General features: G+C 41.3%; 1 protein-coding gene across 22 annotated transcripts in view; it reads right to left on the bottom strand.

Annotated features, from left to right (window-relative positions):
- Positions 1–20,652, bottom strand: part of SGIP1 (SH3GL interacting endocytic adaptor 1) — a 149,363-nt gene that overhangs the window by 86,976 nt on the left and 41,735 nt on the right. For 20 of the 22 annotated variants that reach the window (XM_081193707.1, XM_081193708.1, XM_081193727.1 and 17 more), the window contains one exon: positions 2,196–2,259. In XM_081193707.1, the coding sequence (XP_081049833.1) occupies positions 2,196–2,259 (64 nt within the window). Of the gene's footprint in view, positions 1–2,195; positions 2,260–2,766; positions 2,933–20,652 lie in introns of those variants that run through there. The other 2 variants (XM_081193721.1, XM_081193724.1) reach the window with 2 other exon arrangements.

Below are 20,652 nucleotides of genomic sequence, written 5' to 3'. Positions count from 1 at the left end.
ATCACATGTTCCAGAAATGGAGCTGTAGCACTGATCAACTTCAGGCACTGAAGGTGGATTCTCTGTCAGCTTAAATGAATCTATAGTTGCAGCAACCTCCTTTACCTGTTGCTAAGCAACCCATTCACAGGCTAGGGCTGCAGTAGAGGCACACACCTTTAAAGATGCGGAAATAACTGTTTCTCCCTACACTTGGGGCAGATTGTAAATATGTTATTGGGAACTAACGTTGTTGTTCACTTTCACCCAGGTCACCAAAAGAATTTGACAATTCCCCAAACCAGCCAAGAAACTGACAAATAGACCTGCAATAATCACAGCAATAATTGACCTACAATAATCACAAATTGACCTGCAATAATCACAGGGACAAAAACAGTATGACCACTCTCTCTCTCGCCACCCTCATCATGGGCTGGCTGAGTCAGAACAATACAGATGGATGGTTTGCCAAGGAACCAGGAAAGGCTCAAGTGGGATAGGGAATTCAACCTGCTCTCTTGCCTCACCCATTTCCACAACAAGATCCACAAGCCATGCTTCCCTTTCCATAGCCATCAGAGCCTTTCCCTGAAACTTTCACGGTGCCTATTGCTCCACCTAAACTGGTGCTTTCAGACATGAGGAGTACCCTTGCCTCTGCCAGCCCCACCCAGCTCTCAGGGTGGGGGGAGGCAAAGACACCTCCCCTGTCCTCCAGGAGGAGCTAAAGGAGTAGGAACCGATTATTCTGCCTACTGGGTGTAGTGAGAGATTGATTGCTGAAGAGCAGAATTTTTTGCTGCACTAAGTTGAGCATGTCCCAATCCTATATAAAAGATAGCAAGGGGGTGTGTTAGTGTCAGATCAACTGTCCAAACCTTTTGTGTAACTGTACCTAGGAATAATAGTATGTATTGCCTATTATGGCTTAAGCTGAAGATTTGCATATGTATACAGCAATCTAAACATTAAAGCTTTTGGAAAGAATCCTCTTTCCAGTTCTTGAGCAACTGGGAGCCAGAACACCCCCTTTCCACTCTGTTTTCGGGGGGGGGGGAATAGTTCAATTTGTACCTCCTGCCCCCTAAAAGTGCTATAGAAATAGAGGGCAGGAAAACACTTGAAATAGTTCAAACCCAACCCCAATCATCCAGAAAGGTTAAGCATCGCATGTTACAAAACAGCTTAACATCAAAAGCTATTCACCAATCCCATTATGTTCTAAACCTCAGCTGGTGAACAATCACCATGACACTGAAGTATAGCTGAAAAGCCAGGACAATTCTGCATAGACAAAAAGTGTCAGAATGTTTTCTCTTTCTAAGAGATGTCCTTTGCCTACTGTCAAGGCTCATGTTTAGATATACTATGCAATTAGAACAAGAAAGTTTCAGCCTACTCCTAGGCTTTCAGAGAACTATGTTTCTGAGGAATGAAGCATAGCCACTAAGACTTTTTTAAAGGGGCAAAATACAGACCACCTATAAAATATCCATGACTTGAAACACACAAAATTGTCTGTCATTCTCACAATATCAGACAGCTGTCTCACTCATGCAGGTGTAAGGTTGCTATGTATTTTAAAGTATGCATTACTGGATACTGCTTTGCTGGTTTTCCATTGTGCATGTCAAAATGCAGATTTCATGAGTTAATGGTGTAATCTTGTTAACCATTCAGCATTAGCCCCCTTGCTCTTCCACTCTATAAACCTAAGGACCACCTGAGCCTTTTTATTCCAGTCCAATCACTGAGATCTTCAAGAGGATCACTGTTAGTTGTCCCTCATGCTGCACAGTCCCGACTGGCTTCAACTAGGTCAGGCATTTAGAATCACCACAGCCATGCTGTGAAACACTCCCCCAGCTGAGATTCAGCAGGTTTCCTTGGTTTTTGACTTCCATGCATCTCTTGAATATTTTTTGTGCTGACAGGCCTTTGCAGTTGTTTAATTTTTGATGAGTCAGTCACCTGAACTAATTATCCTTATTTTATTATTTAACTTTAAATGATGTTTTCTAGTGTACACTGCATTGATATATTTTATGATATGGTGGTATAGAAATTCTTCCATATATTAATACTTACACAGAATTCATATTTTATTTTTAATTTTACATGATGTGCTATACTCCATAGTCTATTTCACCTTGATATATTTCATATGGCAATACAGAAATACCACTACTTCTTTAAACATGAATAATACTTACGTGGAATCAGTGTCCTTTTCTTTCTTCCGTATTCCAAAGGCCTTCCTTGTACGTTTTTTCAATCCTGTGGAGACAAAAGGAAAATATAAATTGAACAAATTAGGTAGCTTTAAATTTGTTATAAGCCTGCCTGAGTTAGTTAGGCTGGAAGATTTAACAGAAACTTTAAAAATAATTTTTTAAAATATTATGGCATAATGAATAAAATGCTATTTACGGCTCTGTAAATTACAAAGTTGCAGTTAGAAAAAAACACATAAAAGCATATTTCTTTCCAATCCTAAATCAGTGCAACATACTTTCAAGTAACCTAAGTTAAGGCAATATTACAAGTGACACAGTAATTGATAGAAGAAAATAAATGCCAGATATTTCAAGGCATGAGAAATGCATATTTTTGCCATGTTTCGTAAGCTGTTTAGGGAACACGTGGCATGTTCCTGTTGTGTTTATGTAGAACAGGGGTGGGGAATCTTTTTGGCTCCACACTGCATGGGCTAACTTTGACAGGTGAGCAGAGAAATCACTTGAGAACTACATATCTTTATGACATACACTATGTATTGCCTACCTGTGAAAACACATTGCATAGTGGTTCCCAAATGATCCACAGCTAGCTGGCTGTTGGGCACTTGGAACCTCCTGTGGTCAAAGTGGGCAGGGTTGACTTCTCCATGCATCAGCTGTTGTACATGGAGGTCACTCCTGCTGTCTGCAGGTGTTGATTGTGTGAGTGCAGGGAACTAGCACACACAGCCAAACCTGGTGGGATTAAAAGCACCACCTATTAGCTGATGAGCTGATGAGCAGGGATCTGTTTGCCCCACCCATCACAGCTGACATCACCCACTCATTGGAGTGACATCACCTAACACCTGTGTGTGGTTTCAGGGAAACGATGGATCAGCTGGTGGGCCTGAAGTTCCTACCCCTGATTTAGAAACATACCCCCCCCCAAAAGCATAAAACCAAAATCGTTTTTGGACCATTGACATTCTTTGTAACCATTGGCTGCCTATACAGCAACATCCAATCGTTTTTGTCTGCTGATATGAAAGTCTATTAAATGGGCTCTATGCCCCAGTCGCAGCAATACACAGCTCAGTCTCTGGAGAAGCTACATTATTTTCTTCCACAATTACAATTATGTTCTAATAACATAATTTCTCTAGCAGAAATAATTGCATTTTTTCAGCGCATTTCACCTGTGGTCCTCCAGTTGTTGGATTACAACTGCGTACCCTCCAACATTTCTCCAATGAAAATAGAGACATTCCATTCCACAATGATAATCTTACTACTTATACCCCACAAATCTTACTGGGTTGCCCCAGCCACTCTGGGCAGCTTCCAATATATATAATAACATAATTAGACATTAAACATTAAAAAAAACCCTTCCCTATACAGGATTGCCTTCAGATGACTCAGGAGTCAGATAACTCCATACCCTCCAATATTTCTCCAATGAAAATAGAGACATCCTAAGGATAAGTGGGACATTGTGGGATCAAATCAGAACTCAGGGACGTCCCTGGAAAAGAGGAACACTTGGAGGGTCTGCAACTGTTCTCTATACTTTAATAAAGCAATAATATCCTACAGGTCTGCGATACTGGGGGGCGGGGAATAGCACTCTGAAACTAAAGTGGTTTGTAGCTGCTCTTATCCGGTCCCTGCTTCATTCAATACTTCCTCTTCACTAGCGTTTAGGCTTGCCTCCTATTCCATAAAATATTCCTGTGCTGCAAATATCTAGACCACTAGTCTATCCTTAGATATGAGAGAGAAATGTCCACCAAGGAAACTCTTAAGCATTTCTATGTGAGAATTATGTAAGTCAGAATGGAATGGCTACTGTTATACCTCCAAACTTGTTGCTACAGTGATACCTGCTCATTTAAGCTCCAGAGGCCAAGCTAATAATCACCTTGCCGCAAAAACACTCCCACATTTCCTGCTAGCATCTTTAGAGAGAGTAGATAGAGCCTGTGCAACTCTGTCATGTTGCTGGGGAAAAGCGTGTCATCAGCACAAGTGATTCTGGAGGATTGAGAGGTGAGGGAGAGCAAAGTAATCTGATGTCATAAGCACTGCCTATAAAAAGGGTGCTTAGTCATGACTATTGGGGGGAAAATACACTGAGCAGTCATCCTCATCCGACGATGAGCTATTTCATATATTACAAATCCAGGTTTGCCATAGGCAGCAATAGCCTATTCTGGCTTTCAGATGGGGGAATAAAACATTCCATATGTATATCTAAAAATATAATACCTAGTATTGTGAGTTGGAGGGGAAGGGTTTGGCAGGGGGTTGGACTCGATGGCCCTTGTGGTCTCTTCCAACTCTATAATTCTATGATTCTATGGTTAGGGCTGTATGTCTGAGTCCCTTCTAATTCCTCAATCCAGCAAGGGTTACAATCTAATGGAGGACTCCATTGTTGAATTAGCCAAGCCAGCTTCTTGGTAACTGACCTTTAGTATAAGTATGCGTCATTAGTATAAGAAAGGAAGTGGGGGGGCAATGGGGGGGGCTTCCTCTGCTGGCTGGTAGTGAGAAGAACAAAATCCAGGGCAGATGAGAGAGAGAGCTGGGTTAGAAGCAGGCAGAAGCCTGAGAATGGGAGACATGCTTGATTTCTGCTTGAATCCAAGGCTGTGACTATGGGAGAAGCAAGACCTTCTGGGGTGCTAATGCTATGAGCTCCCCCATCGTAGGCTCTGGTTGTATATATATATATATATGTGACTAAACCATTTATCCTAAAGACACTACAGTCTCTGCTGTCCCTCATTCGGATGAAACTGGACCCTGGGTAAGTGCCTGGAATCTTGCACTGCTCAGAGATAGGGATGGCATGCAACAATATGAAATAAAATATTATATTTAATGTAAGGAACCAGTTTGGGGAAGGCTGGCATAGAATGACCAACCAAACCATTTACAAAAAGGAAACCACAGATAAAGCTTTAGCCTAACCCTTATGTAAGTATTTTTATATAAAAAATACAAACACATCAATCCAGTTCTGTATAAGGATACCAGGACAAAAATTAAAATGCAACATCCAAAGAAAACATCAGCAAACATGTTGAAGGAAAAAAAGATAAAAACAAACAGGAATGTTTTAGTCTGGTAACTAAAAACAAACCATGTTGGTAAACCTCATCAGGGTAGGTATTTCATAGTTGGGGAACCACATGAAACTACCAAAACCCGCCATGTTATCAGAACACATCCATCAACATTTGACTCAGAAGAAATGAGCCCACCTGTTTATTTGAAGTAAGATAATGTGCAGCTAAGTTATAAGGTAATGCACAGTGAAGTTTTTTTATGTCCAGGTGGCATATCCCCAAACTCAGACATCATTTCATATGCAAATGCCATGAAAATGTATTTTTGTCTTATGTTTTCACATTTCATATTATCATATTATCAAAAGACCCCACACCATATTCACTTGCCCCACTTCTAAAGGTCTGAAGATACATGTCTACATGACATACTCTTTAAAGAACTGCAAGTCCCAGAATTCCTTAGTCTTTGCAGATATTTGGCATGCCAAAGAAGGGTCCCTTGTAGCACTCCATATGTTGTTGGACTGCAACTCTGATCATTAGGGAAGGAACAGTAACATCCCATGTGGTAGGGTAGAGCTACCACCCTCTCACCACTGCATTTTATCTGAAGAACTGAAACTGGATATCAGGGACAGGGAACAATGTTTAAAGGGCATTTGTCAGAGCACTCTGATTTTCAACTGTTTCCTTTGCTGGTGCTGCTGTTTCAAATTGTATTACACTTTTTTCTGATACATTGCCTTTATGTACTGCTTTGGATATTTTAACAGAAACATAAAATTAAAATATTTTAAATAAATAACACAACTATATGTGATACAGCAATGCCCGGCTACAAATACCAATTAGGCATCAAGAAACACAAGGAGCTTCAATAAATGGAACTGAAAGAAGCTAAGAGATACTTTTTCTAGAAGAGACATGGTCTTTCCACAATCTGCCTCAGTTACAGCACTGTTTGAAGAACTAAATGAACAGCTAGATAAACTGCCAAATGCAAGTACTATGGTCTCTTTATGTTATTCCTCAAATAAAACTTGATGTTTCCTTTCATAACATACAAGATTGTATAGGTTTGGACCAGCTTCCAAGAAATGATGGCTGGACACTGACTGAGAGAACAGTTTTTCAGTCTAGGACAATTTCATAATTTTCCTATGCAATTTAATCAATTGCCCAAGTAGTTTTCAGAAATGAAAGAGAGACCATGATACTACAGTCGATAAAGACTTGCTTTGGATGTCCCTGAATGATCTTGGCCAAGCTGGTGTCTCCACACTAGCCTATTGCACTAGTGTGCTCTGGAGATACGGCAGAAAGAACACAAATCTCTTAGCCTAGAAACAGACAATGCTGCAATTCACATTAAAGGTTCAGTCTTGAAGAGGTTGACCTGCACTTTTACCCAACTGCTAATGACAGTACAATTTTCTAAGAGAGGCAAATTGTGCCTGAAAACATTTGCAGCACCACTAATATGCTACAGAGACTCTGGACTCTATTCTTGCAACTGCATCCAAATACAAAAGACACTTAAGAGGTTGTTCAAGAATATGAATTGACATTTAACTCAAGAGAATAATCACCTTTGGGAATTCAGACACCAAGGTAAGCCAGTGAAGTACATACTAGCAACTGCATGGAAAGCAGTTGCTTCCTTGGATTTTAAAATAATTGCAAAAATAATTATGTGCAAAAATAATTACGGTACGTTAGTTCTATACAAACTAAGTCCCATACTCACATACTAAGGATGATAAAAAACCCACTAAGATAATAGTGATTATATGCCATTAACTTTCATTAATATTAAATAAAAGCTTTTGTCTGCTACCAGCAGCCTGTCAGCTCAGTTTCCATTCATCAAGAAGTTCAACTCTATTCCTTTGGGCCTGAATACAGCCAGTGGTTTCCTTTCCAACTGCAGATGTTAATTAACTCAGCATTTCCAAGTCCATTATTTTATCACCTATCACTGCCATGGTAAAGGATCACACTACTTATTTTGCATACATTCTGGCTCTAATTGGATTGTAACAATTTATATTTCATACATTTCATTTCTAATCCGGCTATTCCTTTGGAAACTAAACACCAAAAGAGTCATACGATTCTGTAAACACACTGATTATAGTTATTACGATGGAATACCCACAGTGAACTATAAACAGGAAACAGAAATTAACCACATAATATAAGATCAGAGTAGTTAGGCTCCAAGACCAATAATAATTTGTTTTTCTCAGGAGCTTGAGCATTTTAAAAGAGGGAGCTCTGCTCATCTAACTTTCAGGTGTTTAGTTTCAAAAACCTGCAAAACCTTTTTGACTAGAGCAAAAGTAATGTGTTTCTACCTCTATTCTCTTACAGCTCTCTTTCAAACTGACTAGCTTTAATTCACTTTTAGTTGAGAGACATGCAATTCCTGCAATATTAATTAATTAACTGGGAAATTTGTTGCATTGGTGTTTTTAGCAGGAGAGGATTTGACTTGATACTAGAAACTTCCTCTAGCATTTGATCAAGTTACCAAAATTTCTTAAAATAAGTGATTGAAACTTCTGTTACATTAACCCAAAGAAATAAGTCAAAATGTTGTGCATTTTTAAAATTTTGATTTTTTTAAAACCAAAGGGTAGGAAAGGGGGGTAAGTAGTAATTTAATTATTTTTAGCAACAAACCTTGACAGAAAGAAAAACATCACTTTGCATTGTCAAAAGCAAAGGGATCTGGCTTTTGCAATAATTAAACACTATTTTGCATAAATAATCTGCAGAGAATACAGGATTAACATTTTGAATATGAGGAAAGAATATATTGTTAGCCGTAATGAAAAGAATTACCATACTTCTATTAATTATTAATTATTGGCTAGATTTTCTTTTAGACTATTTTCCATTCAACCTATTTGTTCCTTACACAACCAGAAAAATACTTAAAAAGAAGCTTGCTACTAGGAGCTGCTATCATAGAGACACGTATTTCAGAGACGGATTTAGGACAGTGTGATCAGTTCCATTGCACTGGGCGTCAAACCTAGGGGGCGCTGCAGGGTACCGCAACTGTGAATTAAGCAGAATGGAAGGCAAGAGGCGGGGAGGGGGGATTTTCGTCTCACACAGGGTGTTGCTGAAATATAGAAGACCCAAGTTTGCCCCTGCACATTTCTTTCTGTCCTTAAGGCAACATAAAAAATGTGTAACATGTCAAGAAGGCTAATTTTTAACCAGAGAAGTGTTAACCTTGTTTAGACGCTTCAATAAGATGTAATGTATGAATCAGAAATAGTAACACTGGCATCTTCTGACATCTGCTGAATTTTAATTTTCTCCTTTCTCAAATGGCATGGAAGTGCCTCGATTTAGATTAAGTATACAGTTAAGTAAGACCATACTTTACTGACCTCTTAAATATATTTAATTGTTGGAGGAGGAGAAGGGAACTGCAATGTGCACCCAGAGGCCGCTCCCTCTAACCCAGGAACAGGGATTTTCACCTTGCATCTAAATGAGGACAACGCAGAAGATAACCAAATGTCATTTGGGAGGAAGTTCTATAATCCGGGTCTTTGGTTCACAAACCCAACCCATTACTATATGTAGTCCAAGAATACTATAATACTTCCGAAATAAAATTCATAAGAAATGACAGCAGGACAAAAAAAAATGAATGTGCACCATAGACAACTGTAGTTCTATCATGTATATATAGAGAGAGGGAGAGAAAGAGAATTTGTGCCCCATTTCATTTTTTACTTCATTTTTTACAAAGCTGCTTTGCAGAATACTGCAAATAGAAGTTGAATGGCTGGCATGACAATCTGATATGTTCATTAATATTTTATAGAACTCATTTACAAGTAGAATTGCAGATGTCACACAGTGGGGACGAAAGGAAAAATGCTTAGAAGTGCTGGAGTGAGACAATGGCCTTGCTATCGCACTGCTTTAACAGACCCATGGCTCAGAAATATAGATCAGAACAGAGTTATCTGGAAACAGAGGTCAATGGAAGGCTAACCAGGTTGGATATCAAGACTCACAGATATAGAGATCTCAGAATTATAGCTACATGCAATACAGATGCAATGTAACTGATCATACAGAACATCACAAAGACACATCAGACAGTTCCTGTGAGGTTACCACACTCCAAATATATACCACCCATAAGGCATCAATTTTATAAATATCAACTCTGATTTGAAAGTTCATACTGAATAGTCTATAGTTTGTTTATGGAATATCACTGGACTGAGAAGCATTTCAGACAAAAATCACTAGATCATTCTTTTGAAAATATCTGGCACCATCTACTAAAACAACAAAGCAATTTTGAAACCAAACAGAGACACAATAATTTAATAAGATACGACGAGGGGAAGCTACTAAGCTGTTAGGCAAAGAGCAAAGTAATTTGTGTCCTACATAAGGATGGAAAGAGCCTTGTTGGTGCACTGTGAGGCTATTGACACAGCACAATATTGATATTTTTACTACACTCAGTGATAGGATAGCCTGAATGTTATAGTCTCTGGTTCACCCACCCACTCTATTACTGTATATAATCAAAGAGTATTGTAAGTTTTATAGCACTCCCCCCCCAAAAAAAAATATCAAAAGAAATATGACAAGACATTTAAGGGACGTGCTATCCTTGTTGTTTAAATACTACATAAATTATATTATTAAATTTGAGACATCCCTTCTTAAGGGCCAAAGCTATTTGTCTTTCCACTGGCTTTTGAGATATACAAGAACATATAATACAAAAGCAGGTATTTACTGCAAAGTTATTAAATAAAACCATGTCATGTAAATGGTCCCTCCATTCTGTTGGTAGTTGGTTGTGTTTTGTGGGGGTGGGAGAACTTAACAAGGTTGATGAGGCCTTGTTAAAAATCTATGGATCTTGTCACCCATTTTCTAGCCATAAATCCATGACTACTATTGGTTTCTATACAATTTAGCTATTATCTGCAAGTATGCCAACCTCATGCTAAAGTATCTGTACTATTGTTGTACTGCTAATAGTATTGTATTATTAGGGAGACCCTTTGAAAGTAATCCAGTTCTAAGAATCCACAATGCCTGTTCAGTTATAAAATGCCATCATCCAGATTTTATTGGAAAATACATATCACAATTTGCATTGTATCTTCACCTGCAGTGTGTGTGCTTTGTGGTGTGTGTATGCTATAAAACCATGTATTATCTTCCATGTCAATGAAGTTTGCTTTAGCTCTTTGAGGATCTCAAAGACAATATCTCAAGGCCCACCATTCTGTTTCTAAACCAACCTGGATCCTGTGATCATCATCTGAGACCCTTCTTTGTATGTCCCATCCATGAGAAGCCTAGAGGGTGGCAACACAAGAACAGGCCTTTTCCGCAGTGGCTCCCCGTTTGCAGAATGTTCACCCCAGGGAGGCTTGCCTGGCAGCTTCCTTACATATCTTTAGGCACCAAGCAAAATGTTTCTTTATAATCAGGCCTTTGGCTGATTAAACACTCTATGGCCTTTTAAAGGTGTTTGTGGGAGGGGGGTTATTGGTTTGTTGTTTTTGTTGTTTTGTTCTTGTTTTATATTTTTCTGTTATGAGGTGCCCTGTGATCTTCGGATGAAGGGCGGTATACCAATTTAATAAAAATAAAAATATTCTAAATTCAACTTGCTTTATTATTTCATAGATTTCACTATAATGTACTGTATATTCTCACAATACCTATCCCAGTAAGTATACACATTTGTTATAAATACTGTAATTGATGCAACACTACAGTTTGATGCCGCTGTTTCTGCTATGAATGAAGCTGTACCTTTATCTGATCAAGTAATAAGAGGTTTTCCACTTGCAAAATAGACACAGAAAATCATGTAAAATAAATGCCACTTCAGCTCATGTCTGCATGTTATATACTATAAGGGCTTCCACAATACCAGGAAATGTCACATGGGTTTACTTAGGCATAGATTTGACGAGGCAGCTGAGTAACAGCTGCAGAAGCATTAAAGGACATTTGGTGTGAATTGCAAAGACTCCAGTTCAAACCTCTGGTTAGCTATGAACTCACTGAAGGAACATGGGCATATTCCAGGCTCTACCCACCTCCTCCATCTGAAATACAAGTATAATAATAACTAGCAGCAGTCTATTATTCAGCTATTGTAAGCCTTACAGCATGCAAGATACAGCATAGGTGAAGCTTTTAGGGGGAAACTGTAGTAATGAGCAAAGAGACACCGAATTCCATAGGAATCGCATCAGAGTGCACATGTATAAGATTATGCTGCAAGTCTCATTTAAATGGGAAAGTTGGCTGCATTTAAATGTATCTCACTGAAATGAGACTTAAAAGTCTTTGCTTGAACCGAGTCTACTGTTTGCTTGTAATGTGGATGCTGTTAAGTAAGGCAGCCTAGGATTTCCTGCTGCGATATTCTCCCCTCTCAAATCCCTCCGGCTCAGCATCTATCAAGGTAATTAATGCTGTCATTTATCCAAACTCTGGAACTGTTTATCGTGTATTGTGATACCTCCTTAGCAAAATGTACCTTAGACCAAGATCGCATTTCCCAGCCTTTGCCAGGCTGATACCCCCCAGATGTTTTGTATCACAACTCCCATCAGCCCCAGCATGGTAGCCCAAAACATCTGGAGGGCACCAGGTTGGTGAAAGCTGACATTTTAAAGTGCTTTATTAGGACTTTCTCCATTCCGGTTTATATGCACTGCCAGTTTGCAAGTTGTGTTTTTCCTGCTTCAAATGGAATTGCATCTCCCTTCAGCTAGTGAAGGTGACAATATTTATTCTCTTGCCTACCCCATATGCTAGCCTACAGTGGCCTGTGACTACATGCAATCCCATAGGATGGTATGTAGACTCGCTTTTCAACATTACCAGCCTGCCCACCCCACCCTCAGCAGTATCTTGCCTTGTCAGTTTTTGGTATTTTATTTTATGGCCTTTTATGATTGTTGCTGCACTCTGTGCTCCATTTTGGAAGAAGGGTAAGATACAACATATGGTAAGTAACTAAATAAGCAAACCAAAAGTCATTAACACCCATAAGTATAAGAGAGGCTAAAAACTAGCATATTGATCCTAGACAGGTGCAGTTGATCCTAGACTGTAAAGTTGGTAAATGTTCAGACAAAACTATACTGCAGAGACACAGAAGCTGTGAACTCCATCCAGGTGTTGCTGGACTACAACAGCTCCTACCATACCTGAACACTGGCCATGCTGGTTGGGGCTGGAGAGGGTTGGTTTCCAACAAAATCTGGAGTGCAACACATTCCCCATTTTTGCTATTCTGCAATAATGGACAATGGGAAAGCTCCCACCGTTGAAACATCTTACTACTTCCAGGGTCCCCCCCCAAAAAAAACTTTTTGTCCCTCTGCATTTTAAAAGTTACTCTACATCAGTGTTTCCCAACCACTGTTCCGCGGCACACTAGTGTGCCGCGAGATGTTGCCTGGTGTGCCGCGGGAAAAATTTAAAAAATCGATTTATTTTTTTTTAAAAAGTCAAATTTTCGATTGGGGCGCCGTCACTAGATGACCCCTGGGGTTCCCTCCCTCCCTCCCGCTCTGCGCCTCCCTCCTCCTCCTCCGGGGAGGCCCTTCCTGGCTCTCGGCCAAGGCTTGGCGGCTGCCACTCACTCACTCGCTCGCCCACCCGTCCCTCCATCCCTGCACCCGGCCTCTCCCCCTCCGTCCCCGGCGCGGGGGCTGCCGGGATCCGTAGTCCCCTCGCCCTTGGGCTCCGCGCCCGCGTGGGGTGCGCGAACTACGTTTCCCAGCGTGGCCTGGCGGGCCGGGCGTTTTGTTTGAAGCGCTTTTCTCCCGGCCATGGAATGAGCGCAGCGGCGGCGGCCGTGCGGGCAGGGGCTCTTCCGCGCAGACCCCGCGCAGCCTGCCTGCGCCCCCGCGGAGATCGGGCGGCAGGATGGAGCCCGGGGATCCCCGCGGAGGCGGAGCGGCGGAGGCGGAGGCTGCCCCCCAGGTAGGGCTGCGTCGGGGGTGTGTGTTTATTTTTGCAATGCTGCATCCGCGCCGGAGGGGACGCATCGGACCGCGGGGAGACCCCTTGGCGGGCTTGCAAGGCAATGCATGCGTGCAGGTGTTGCATGGAGTGCAGTGCAATGCAATGGCAACGCGGCGCCCTGCATGCATGCATGCAACTTCCACCGGCGCTCCGGACTTGGCAGGTGAGGGGGGTCCCCAGCGGGCGGCAGAGAGAGCCGGGAGGGCGAAGGGGAGCCGGGGGGGAGCAGCGCTTCTCCCCGAGCCGAGCCCGGGGGGAAACTTCGGCGTCGTTGCGCCGGGTGTTGGAAGCGGAGGCTGGCGGGGGCCCCTCACCTGCAAAACCTGGTTGCCTCTCATATATTTCGTGCATTGCATTCATCGCCCGCTTTCTCCTCCAAGGAGCTCCCGGGGGCGCGCGTGGTTCTCCCCGTGTTATCATCGCAACAACAGCCCTGCGAGGTGGGTCAGGCGAGTGGCCCAAGGGAGCACCCAGGGATTGTCCTGGCCAGGTGGGGTGATTTGAACCCTGCTCTCTGCCCGGTCTTCGTCCTCATTTAGCCCCCACATGTGCATGACTGTGCATGACTGAGGTTTTCCCCCCTCGTCTTGGCTATGGTGTGAGTCTGTGCTGTTAATTAATGGGGTTCTGCCTTCGGAGAAGATGAGCCAGCCCTCAAGGAGGTGATTATGTAATTTGCTAGCAATTCATGTCCCTCCCGATGTGACGATGCGCGCTGACATCACGGGGCTGTAATGGTGGTGTGCCTCGAGATTTTTTTCATGAAACAAGTGTGCCTTTGCCCAAAAAAGGTTGGGAAACACTGCTCTACATATCAACCAGGAACAAGCAATTTTCATTCGTTCATCTACCAAACAAATCACCTTGTAGAAATGTTGTATCTGATGCCCAATCACTTTTCCATACCTTCCCAAAGAAAAATTAAGACTAAAATCACATTTTGTTAATGTTTGCAATGAAGAAAAATCAGCATATAAGTCAGATTTGAATCTCTGCCGTTTGCTATAGATAGGTGCTACTAGCTTAGTCTTCACCAAGAAACTGATGAGTTGGAATTCATTAGGATATTTGAAACTCTAGAACTCCGCAAGCACTGGAGGTGGCTCTCTCACTACAAAATGCAACTGTCCCACTTTTGGTGTCATATGATTCTCATTGCTCTGCTAGTTTAACACCAGTGGCTTCCATTTGGGGGTGAGTCACATTCACTCCATTTGGATTTTGTGTGCAACAGAGAAATGTAATACACCTGCCTATGTATACCAAACCCCTTTGGTTACTGGTCAGGTAATGGAAGCTTAGGAAAAAGCCACTTGTTTGTACACTACCTAGTAAGGCTATAGTGGACGTAAGATCTAAGCCACACAGCCAAATCCTATGCATATTCATTTGGAATTTAGTCTCATAATTCACTAAAAATTACTTCAAGTAAGTTGACATTGATCTGTAGTCCTAGCTTCCCACCCAGATGATGATGATAATGATGATGATGATGATAATAATAATAATAATAATAATAATAATAATAATAATAATACTTAGCCCCCACCACCTACGTAGGATAGTAGTCCCTCCCAGCTCTCACCTGGGATCCCTCCTTTTCCTCCCAGCCTGCCCACAAATTGGTCAATCGTGGGCAGGTTACTCTGCGGGTAGACTGGACTGAGCCTGTGGGCTTCACTCCTGTCTGCTAGGCACTGAAGCCCAGGATGCTGGGGGGTTGAAGGCAAAACTTGCATAAAATTCCTCCATTCTTCTGTTAGCAACAACACCTGCCAGGTCAAAAGCCCTTTCATAAGCACAAAGGCACCATTTGGATTTCATTCATAGAACTGCTATTTATATTACTCATAAGTATGTTCTTGTTCTTTAAAAGCTCTCTTATCTTTTATTATTTTCTATCATTCAGCTGAATCGTGGATGCTTGCTTCTAATAAAAATCTGAGCTCAAAATAACATTTTCAATTTATGTACATTCATTGAATATTTTTTCTATTCCATGTGGTTGAATGAAAATGCCCCACATAACATGACATAAGCAGAATATTGCCCTCATATTTCATTCTCTGTTGGAATGCAGAAAAAGATGCATTTTAAGAATTCCACTTCTTTTGTTGTTTAAAAAGAATCACTCAGTCCTCCTAGGTCTGAACAGGTTCATACTGTGAATTTTCCACTGAAGTATAACTTTGTTCTTGCCTCCTTATTTGACATTTTGAGAAATATAATACTGTCAGATATTCATAGGTATAATAGCTGCCATTATTATTTATCTGGAACATCTAATCAGGAAGCATGAACAAAGTTATTATTCATGGAGGAAACAGCATGGCAAATTTCTACCCTAAAACTGCCTGCTCACTCATGTTTGAATTAGAAATATAGAACATGAAATACAGTCTTGCTTCTACTTGAGAAGATTATATTCCATTCCTCCCCATCCCACAATAATATATCACATCCCTTCTTTTTTCTGTCTAATTTTATTTTCTAGAGCCTCCTTCTGCAGCTCTTCCCTGTAATAGTTCTGTAAAAACTGCAAATCAAAACTTTCATTTAAGAGGAATAAGAAAACTCTGCAAGGAATAAGGGGAAATCTTATGGAGGTGTGAAGAATAAACTTTGACCCAATCCTAATTCCCCTGCTACCTTTTATTGGTATTTACTGCTGCCAAATCCTTATGAAAGAAATTTGAGGAGATCTATGGGCAAGGTAATATGCTCCCACTATCGTTGTTGTTGAAAAGCAATTTCCGCTTATCCCATCAGCTTCCAGGCATGGGCATATGACTAGGCCTATGGGAAGGAAAACTCCTGAATTTGCAAACTATACCAGTCAAAGAATATATGCTATTTAAGAAATTTGCTTAGGATCAGGATGCATAGAAAGAGTAGAATGAAGTCAAAACTGGTAGCAGAGCACAAAGAATTCACATTCTCTACATTTAGGCAGACCTGAACTTATAGCTCAGGAAAGTCCCCATCCACTTGGATTTATGGGCAACCTCTCTTTGGCCATGGATATGTCATTTCATGGGCACAGCTCCACAGAAAGAGTTTGACCTTGAGTTAGACAAGACTGAAAGGGGATTTGCCTAACTTAAATGGGGACTGCCTTGTTCTAAAACAGGGGAGTTCGTATTTTGAGTTCTTTCTCTTGATCATTCCTGCTTTTGAGCTGAAACACAGAAATGTAGAAAAAGGAGACAGGAGGTACCCAGAAAACAACTTTAGTATTTAGCATTCAGATGGTGCTTTCAGATATCAAAATTGCTTATCACAATTATTTTCATTTATAAAATGCCTAGTACAGTGGTACCTTGGTTTAAGTACTTAATTTGTTCCGGAGGTCCGTACTTAACCTGAAACTGTACTTAACCTGAAGCACCACTTTAGCTAATGGGGCCTCCTGCTGCTGCCGCGCTGCCGGAGCACGATTTCTGTTCTCATCCTGAAGCAAAGTTCTTAACCTGAAGCACTATTTCTGGGTTTGTGGAGTCTGTAACCTGAAGCATATGTATCCCGAGGTACCACTGTATATGCTTGGCACGCTACAGAAATAAAAACATTAGGACTCTGCCTGCAACTGGGAAAGGGAGAAAGGAGGGCAAAAAGTTAAAAAATCAATGAAGTAATCTACCTAAGGATGAAAGTACCAAATTTTGTGTGTGTGTGTGCGTGCGTGTGTAAATATTAACATCAAAAGGGAAGTGCAAGAGATAAAAAAGCAGTTTTCAATAATTTATTAAAGACAATGAATATTTTCCTCAACTGGTATATATATACATTTTATGAAATTAATGAATTGATTAACTAACTGTTCCTCCTTCATTCAGCACCTATTCACATGTGTTCCTGATCTTCCTGATCCTGAATACAGAATCTTGTCTAGCTAGATTTCTGGTGGGCAGTTGTATCACAGGGGCAACAAAACAGGCAGAGGCAGCAGCCATCTATAACCCCTGGGAAGGAACAGAGTTATCTTGGGCACGGCTATAGAACAGAGCCAAGCAAACACTCCTGCTACCCTCTCCAATGTAGCTTTGTTGCTAGAAGAAAATAAAACTTTGCAGCATATCGGCCTGCACCCTTTTTATGAATGCAAGCACAGCATATTTTTGGGTGGGCATCTGGCACTATAAAATAAGTCTATCTATAAATCACACTCTCTGCCTGGAGCCTTTCACAGGATAAGTTTTAAAAACAGCTCTTAGTGGAGTAATTTTAAAATCAACTGAAATTAATGATAACCGCTATAAATTATAATACTCCCAAACAGTAATTTGAGTGGCAGCATGAATTCTGCTCAGTCACTAGGAGTAACAAGGAAGTTATTATTTGTTAGTGGAATGACATTAAGGAAGTAGTCAGGTGGATCTCCTCAAAAAGGACATTCCACAGTATTGGGGTAGTGATGGAAAAAGCTAGACTCCTTGCAGTTTCCGATTTTACTTGTGTGAGCAATAGAATATGGAACAGAGCTTCTCCTGAGATCTGAGTTAACAATGGCTGTCATCATGAGCCACCAAGTGCCAAGGTGAACAAAAAAAGTTGCCCAAACTAGAGCATAGGGACACATGCTTTATTTCTAGCAGAACCTCCTTAAGAACACCACATCCTGTCAACTTAGCTAGCTTTTATGCAGATAACTGTCAGTGGCAGAAGTCTGCATTCTGTAATCTGCACCTCCAGCATCTACCATTGGCTATCATAGTTTGTCTTCTCGGTATTAGATACTGCCTATACATTGTGTTTTGTGCATATTTTCCACTCCTATACTGATCATAATATAGTAGGAAATTCCACTTTGTGTAACAAATTACAAAATTAAGGAGCCCAAAGGGTTGCAACAAGCAGCCTTATAAATGGACTAGGTTTGCTTGAATGAAGGTAAGTTCAAAACCAAGTAGTAGCAGCAAGCAAGGCAAACAGTTGGCATGCTACAAAGTTGACCTGATCTACTGGTAGCCAAATGGCATTCCTGAGAGGCTGCAGCAGCATGGAGAGGATGGTCATGGCAAAGAAGCCGCTTCCCCAAACTCTCAGGCCAGCCCAGAAAAGATGGGATGGGGGTGAATGAAAGGCAGAGAAGGACAACGGCTGGCATTGCTTCCCCCCCTTTCTTCCTCAGAACATCAGTCAATAGCAGCAAAAGCAAGGGCAATTAAAAAAAAAGTCCCCTTTGAAAAATTAGAGAAGGCAAATCTGCCTTCTTGAATTCACAATTCAACTGCACATTCGAAAAACTGGGTTTCACACAGTGTGAATGGGAGTAGACACAAGCAGCAACTGAGCTATGATTTTGTAGGTCGTGCTTCTTTTGAGAAACTGCCTTTACAAGCAACTTTGGCACTTCTTTATGTTGTGAGCCGCCCTGTGATCTTCAAATGAAGGGCGGTATACAAATTTAATATATAATAATTATAATAATTCTTGGCAGATAGCCAAAGATTGGTGATGGGTTCTTATTTTGCTTGTCACTGCAGAGGCTGCTTCTCATGATTACACGTATTTTTCGCTCTATAACACGCACCCAACCATAACACACACATAGTTTTTAGAGGAGGAAAACAAGAAAAAAAATATTCTAAATGAAACAGTGGATGTATGATTTTCGTGGCCACAGACATGTGATCTGACAGTGAGTTTGGAGTAGCCCAATGCAAAAATCCTGAGGATCCATGTGGATCCATGTTTGTAACCACGTTTTTGCACCACTGCGGCCCCAGGCAACAGTGGGTTCATGATTTTTTTGGTGCAAGATGTAGCCATGCACATGCTATGTAATCTGATGGTGAATTTGGGGTAACCCAGTGCAAAAATCCTGAGGATCCATGTGGATCCGTGCTTTGTAACCACATTTTAAGTGGGGAGGGAAGGAAAAGCACTCAAGGGAGAAAGGAGCACACGTGGGGTGGGTGGGTGAAGGATGCTGCTAATAATGAAGAAGAGGGGTATAAGGGGAGGAACCAACCGGACAGGACTCGTGTAAGCGGCTCCTCTCCTCTCCCGCTTTGCTCCTTTAAAGAAGCAGGCTCTCTGTCCCTCTCTCCTCCCCACTCAGCGGCTCTTCTCCCACTTTGCTGTTTCAAAGCGAGCCTCGGAGGAGGGAAGGAAGGGGAACCATGGATCCTCTGCTCACAACTGCAGCAGATCCCCCCCGCCACCTGTAGGCATTCCCTCCATAACACGCACAGACATTTCCCCTTACTTTCTAGGAGGAAAAAAGTGAATGTTATGGTGCAAAAAATACGGTATCTTTTTAAAATTCACATAAACAGCCTATTTGTATTCTCTGATCACTGACGTTTTAACAATAGAGCTCTGGAACTGACCCCTTTCTTATTGATTTGACATTCTCTCCAAGATCTAGCAATTCTGTCCTAGTGCTGAGAGGTTGCCATCTTGGTGCATGGTACCTCTATCTATGGGAAGAGGCATTTGCTCAGCTCTAAGATGCTGGACTATGTAGGCCTTTGGTCTGATCTAAGGACTCTTCTCATGTTCATCATGAACACTGAATGAAAATAATAATGCCTCACTTCAGGACATTATTTAAATCTGATTTCTCCATTCTCTCTTGCATTTAAACAACCATTTCTGGCATCAAATTATGGCAATTGGACCAGAGGCCAGGTGGGCATGTGCCCCCTCCCTTCCAGTTGATTGGGTAGCCTAGTTCAGCATGAGTAGCCTTGTGATGAAAACTAGTCTGACCATGCATGGCAACTACAGTACATGGAAATGCATGGATAGAAAAAGGAGCAATAAAGTCAGCTTTGATGCATGGCTGCTCACCAGAGAGGGCTGGTTCCTCACAAGGATGCAGCTGCCATCCCATGAAATCCTAAGTGGCCACTCCATAATTTGCATGCATTTATTTGTTAGGTGTTTTCCTGTTCCAATAAGTAGTACATGAAGCAAGTTACAAAATGGTGCTTCCTACCACAATTAAAACAGGTAAAATAAGTGTGTGTGTGTGTGTGTGTGTGTGTGTGTGTGTGTGTGTAAACAATCCTAACAAAAAGGAAAAGAAGCAGCAACCAAAAAGATTAAATGTCCAACAATTCAGACACTAGGAAAATCCTTTGAGAATGTAAATGCTGTATTTTCATAGGAGGAAGGAAAAGAGTGAAATGAGCTGGTAAGTCTCTCCAAGCAAAGGATTCTACTGATGAAGCTCTTCTCTGTGCCCAAACTGTTCTCACTTTAGGGAAAGATGGCATATGAAACAGACTTCAATCCCACAATCAGAGGGAAGCGGTGATATAGCGAAGACATTCTGTAATGTCTGCAGGGCCCAAGATGTTTGG

This window comes from Podarcis bocagei, assembly GCF_964188305.1.
Source record: "Podarcis bocagei genome assembly, chromosome: 5".
In the NCBI taxonomy this organism is placed as follows: domain Eukaryota; kingdom Metazoa; phylum Chordata; class Lepidosauria; order Squamata; family Lacertidae; genus Podarcis; species Podarcis bocagei.
This window is presented reverse-complemented; position numbering and strand designations above follow the sequence as displayed.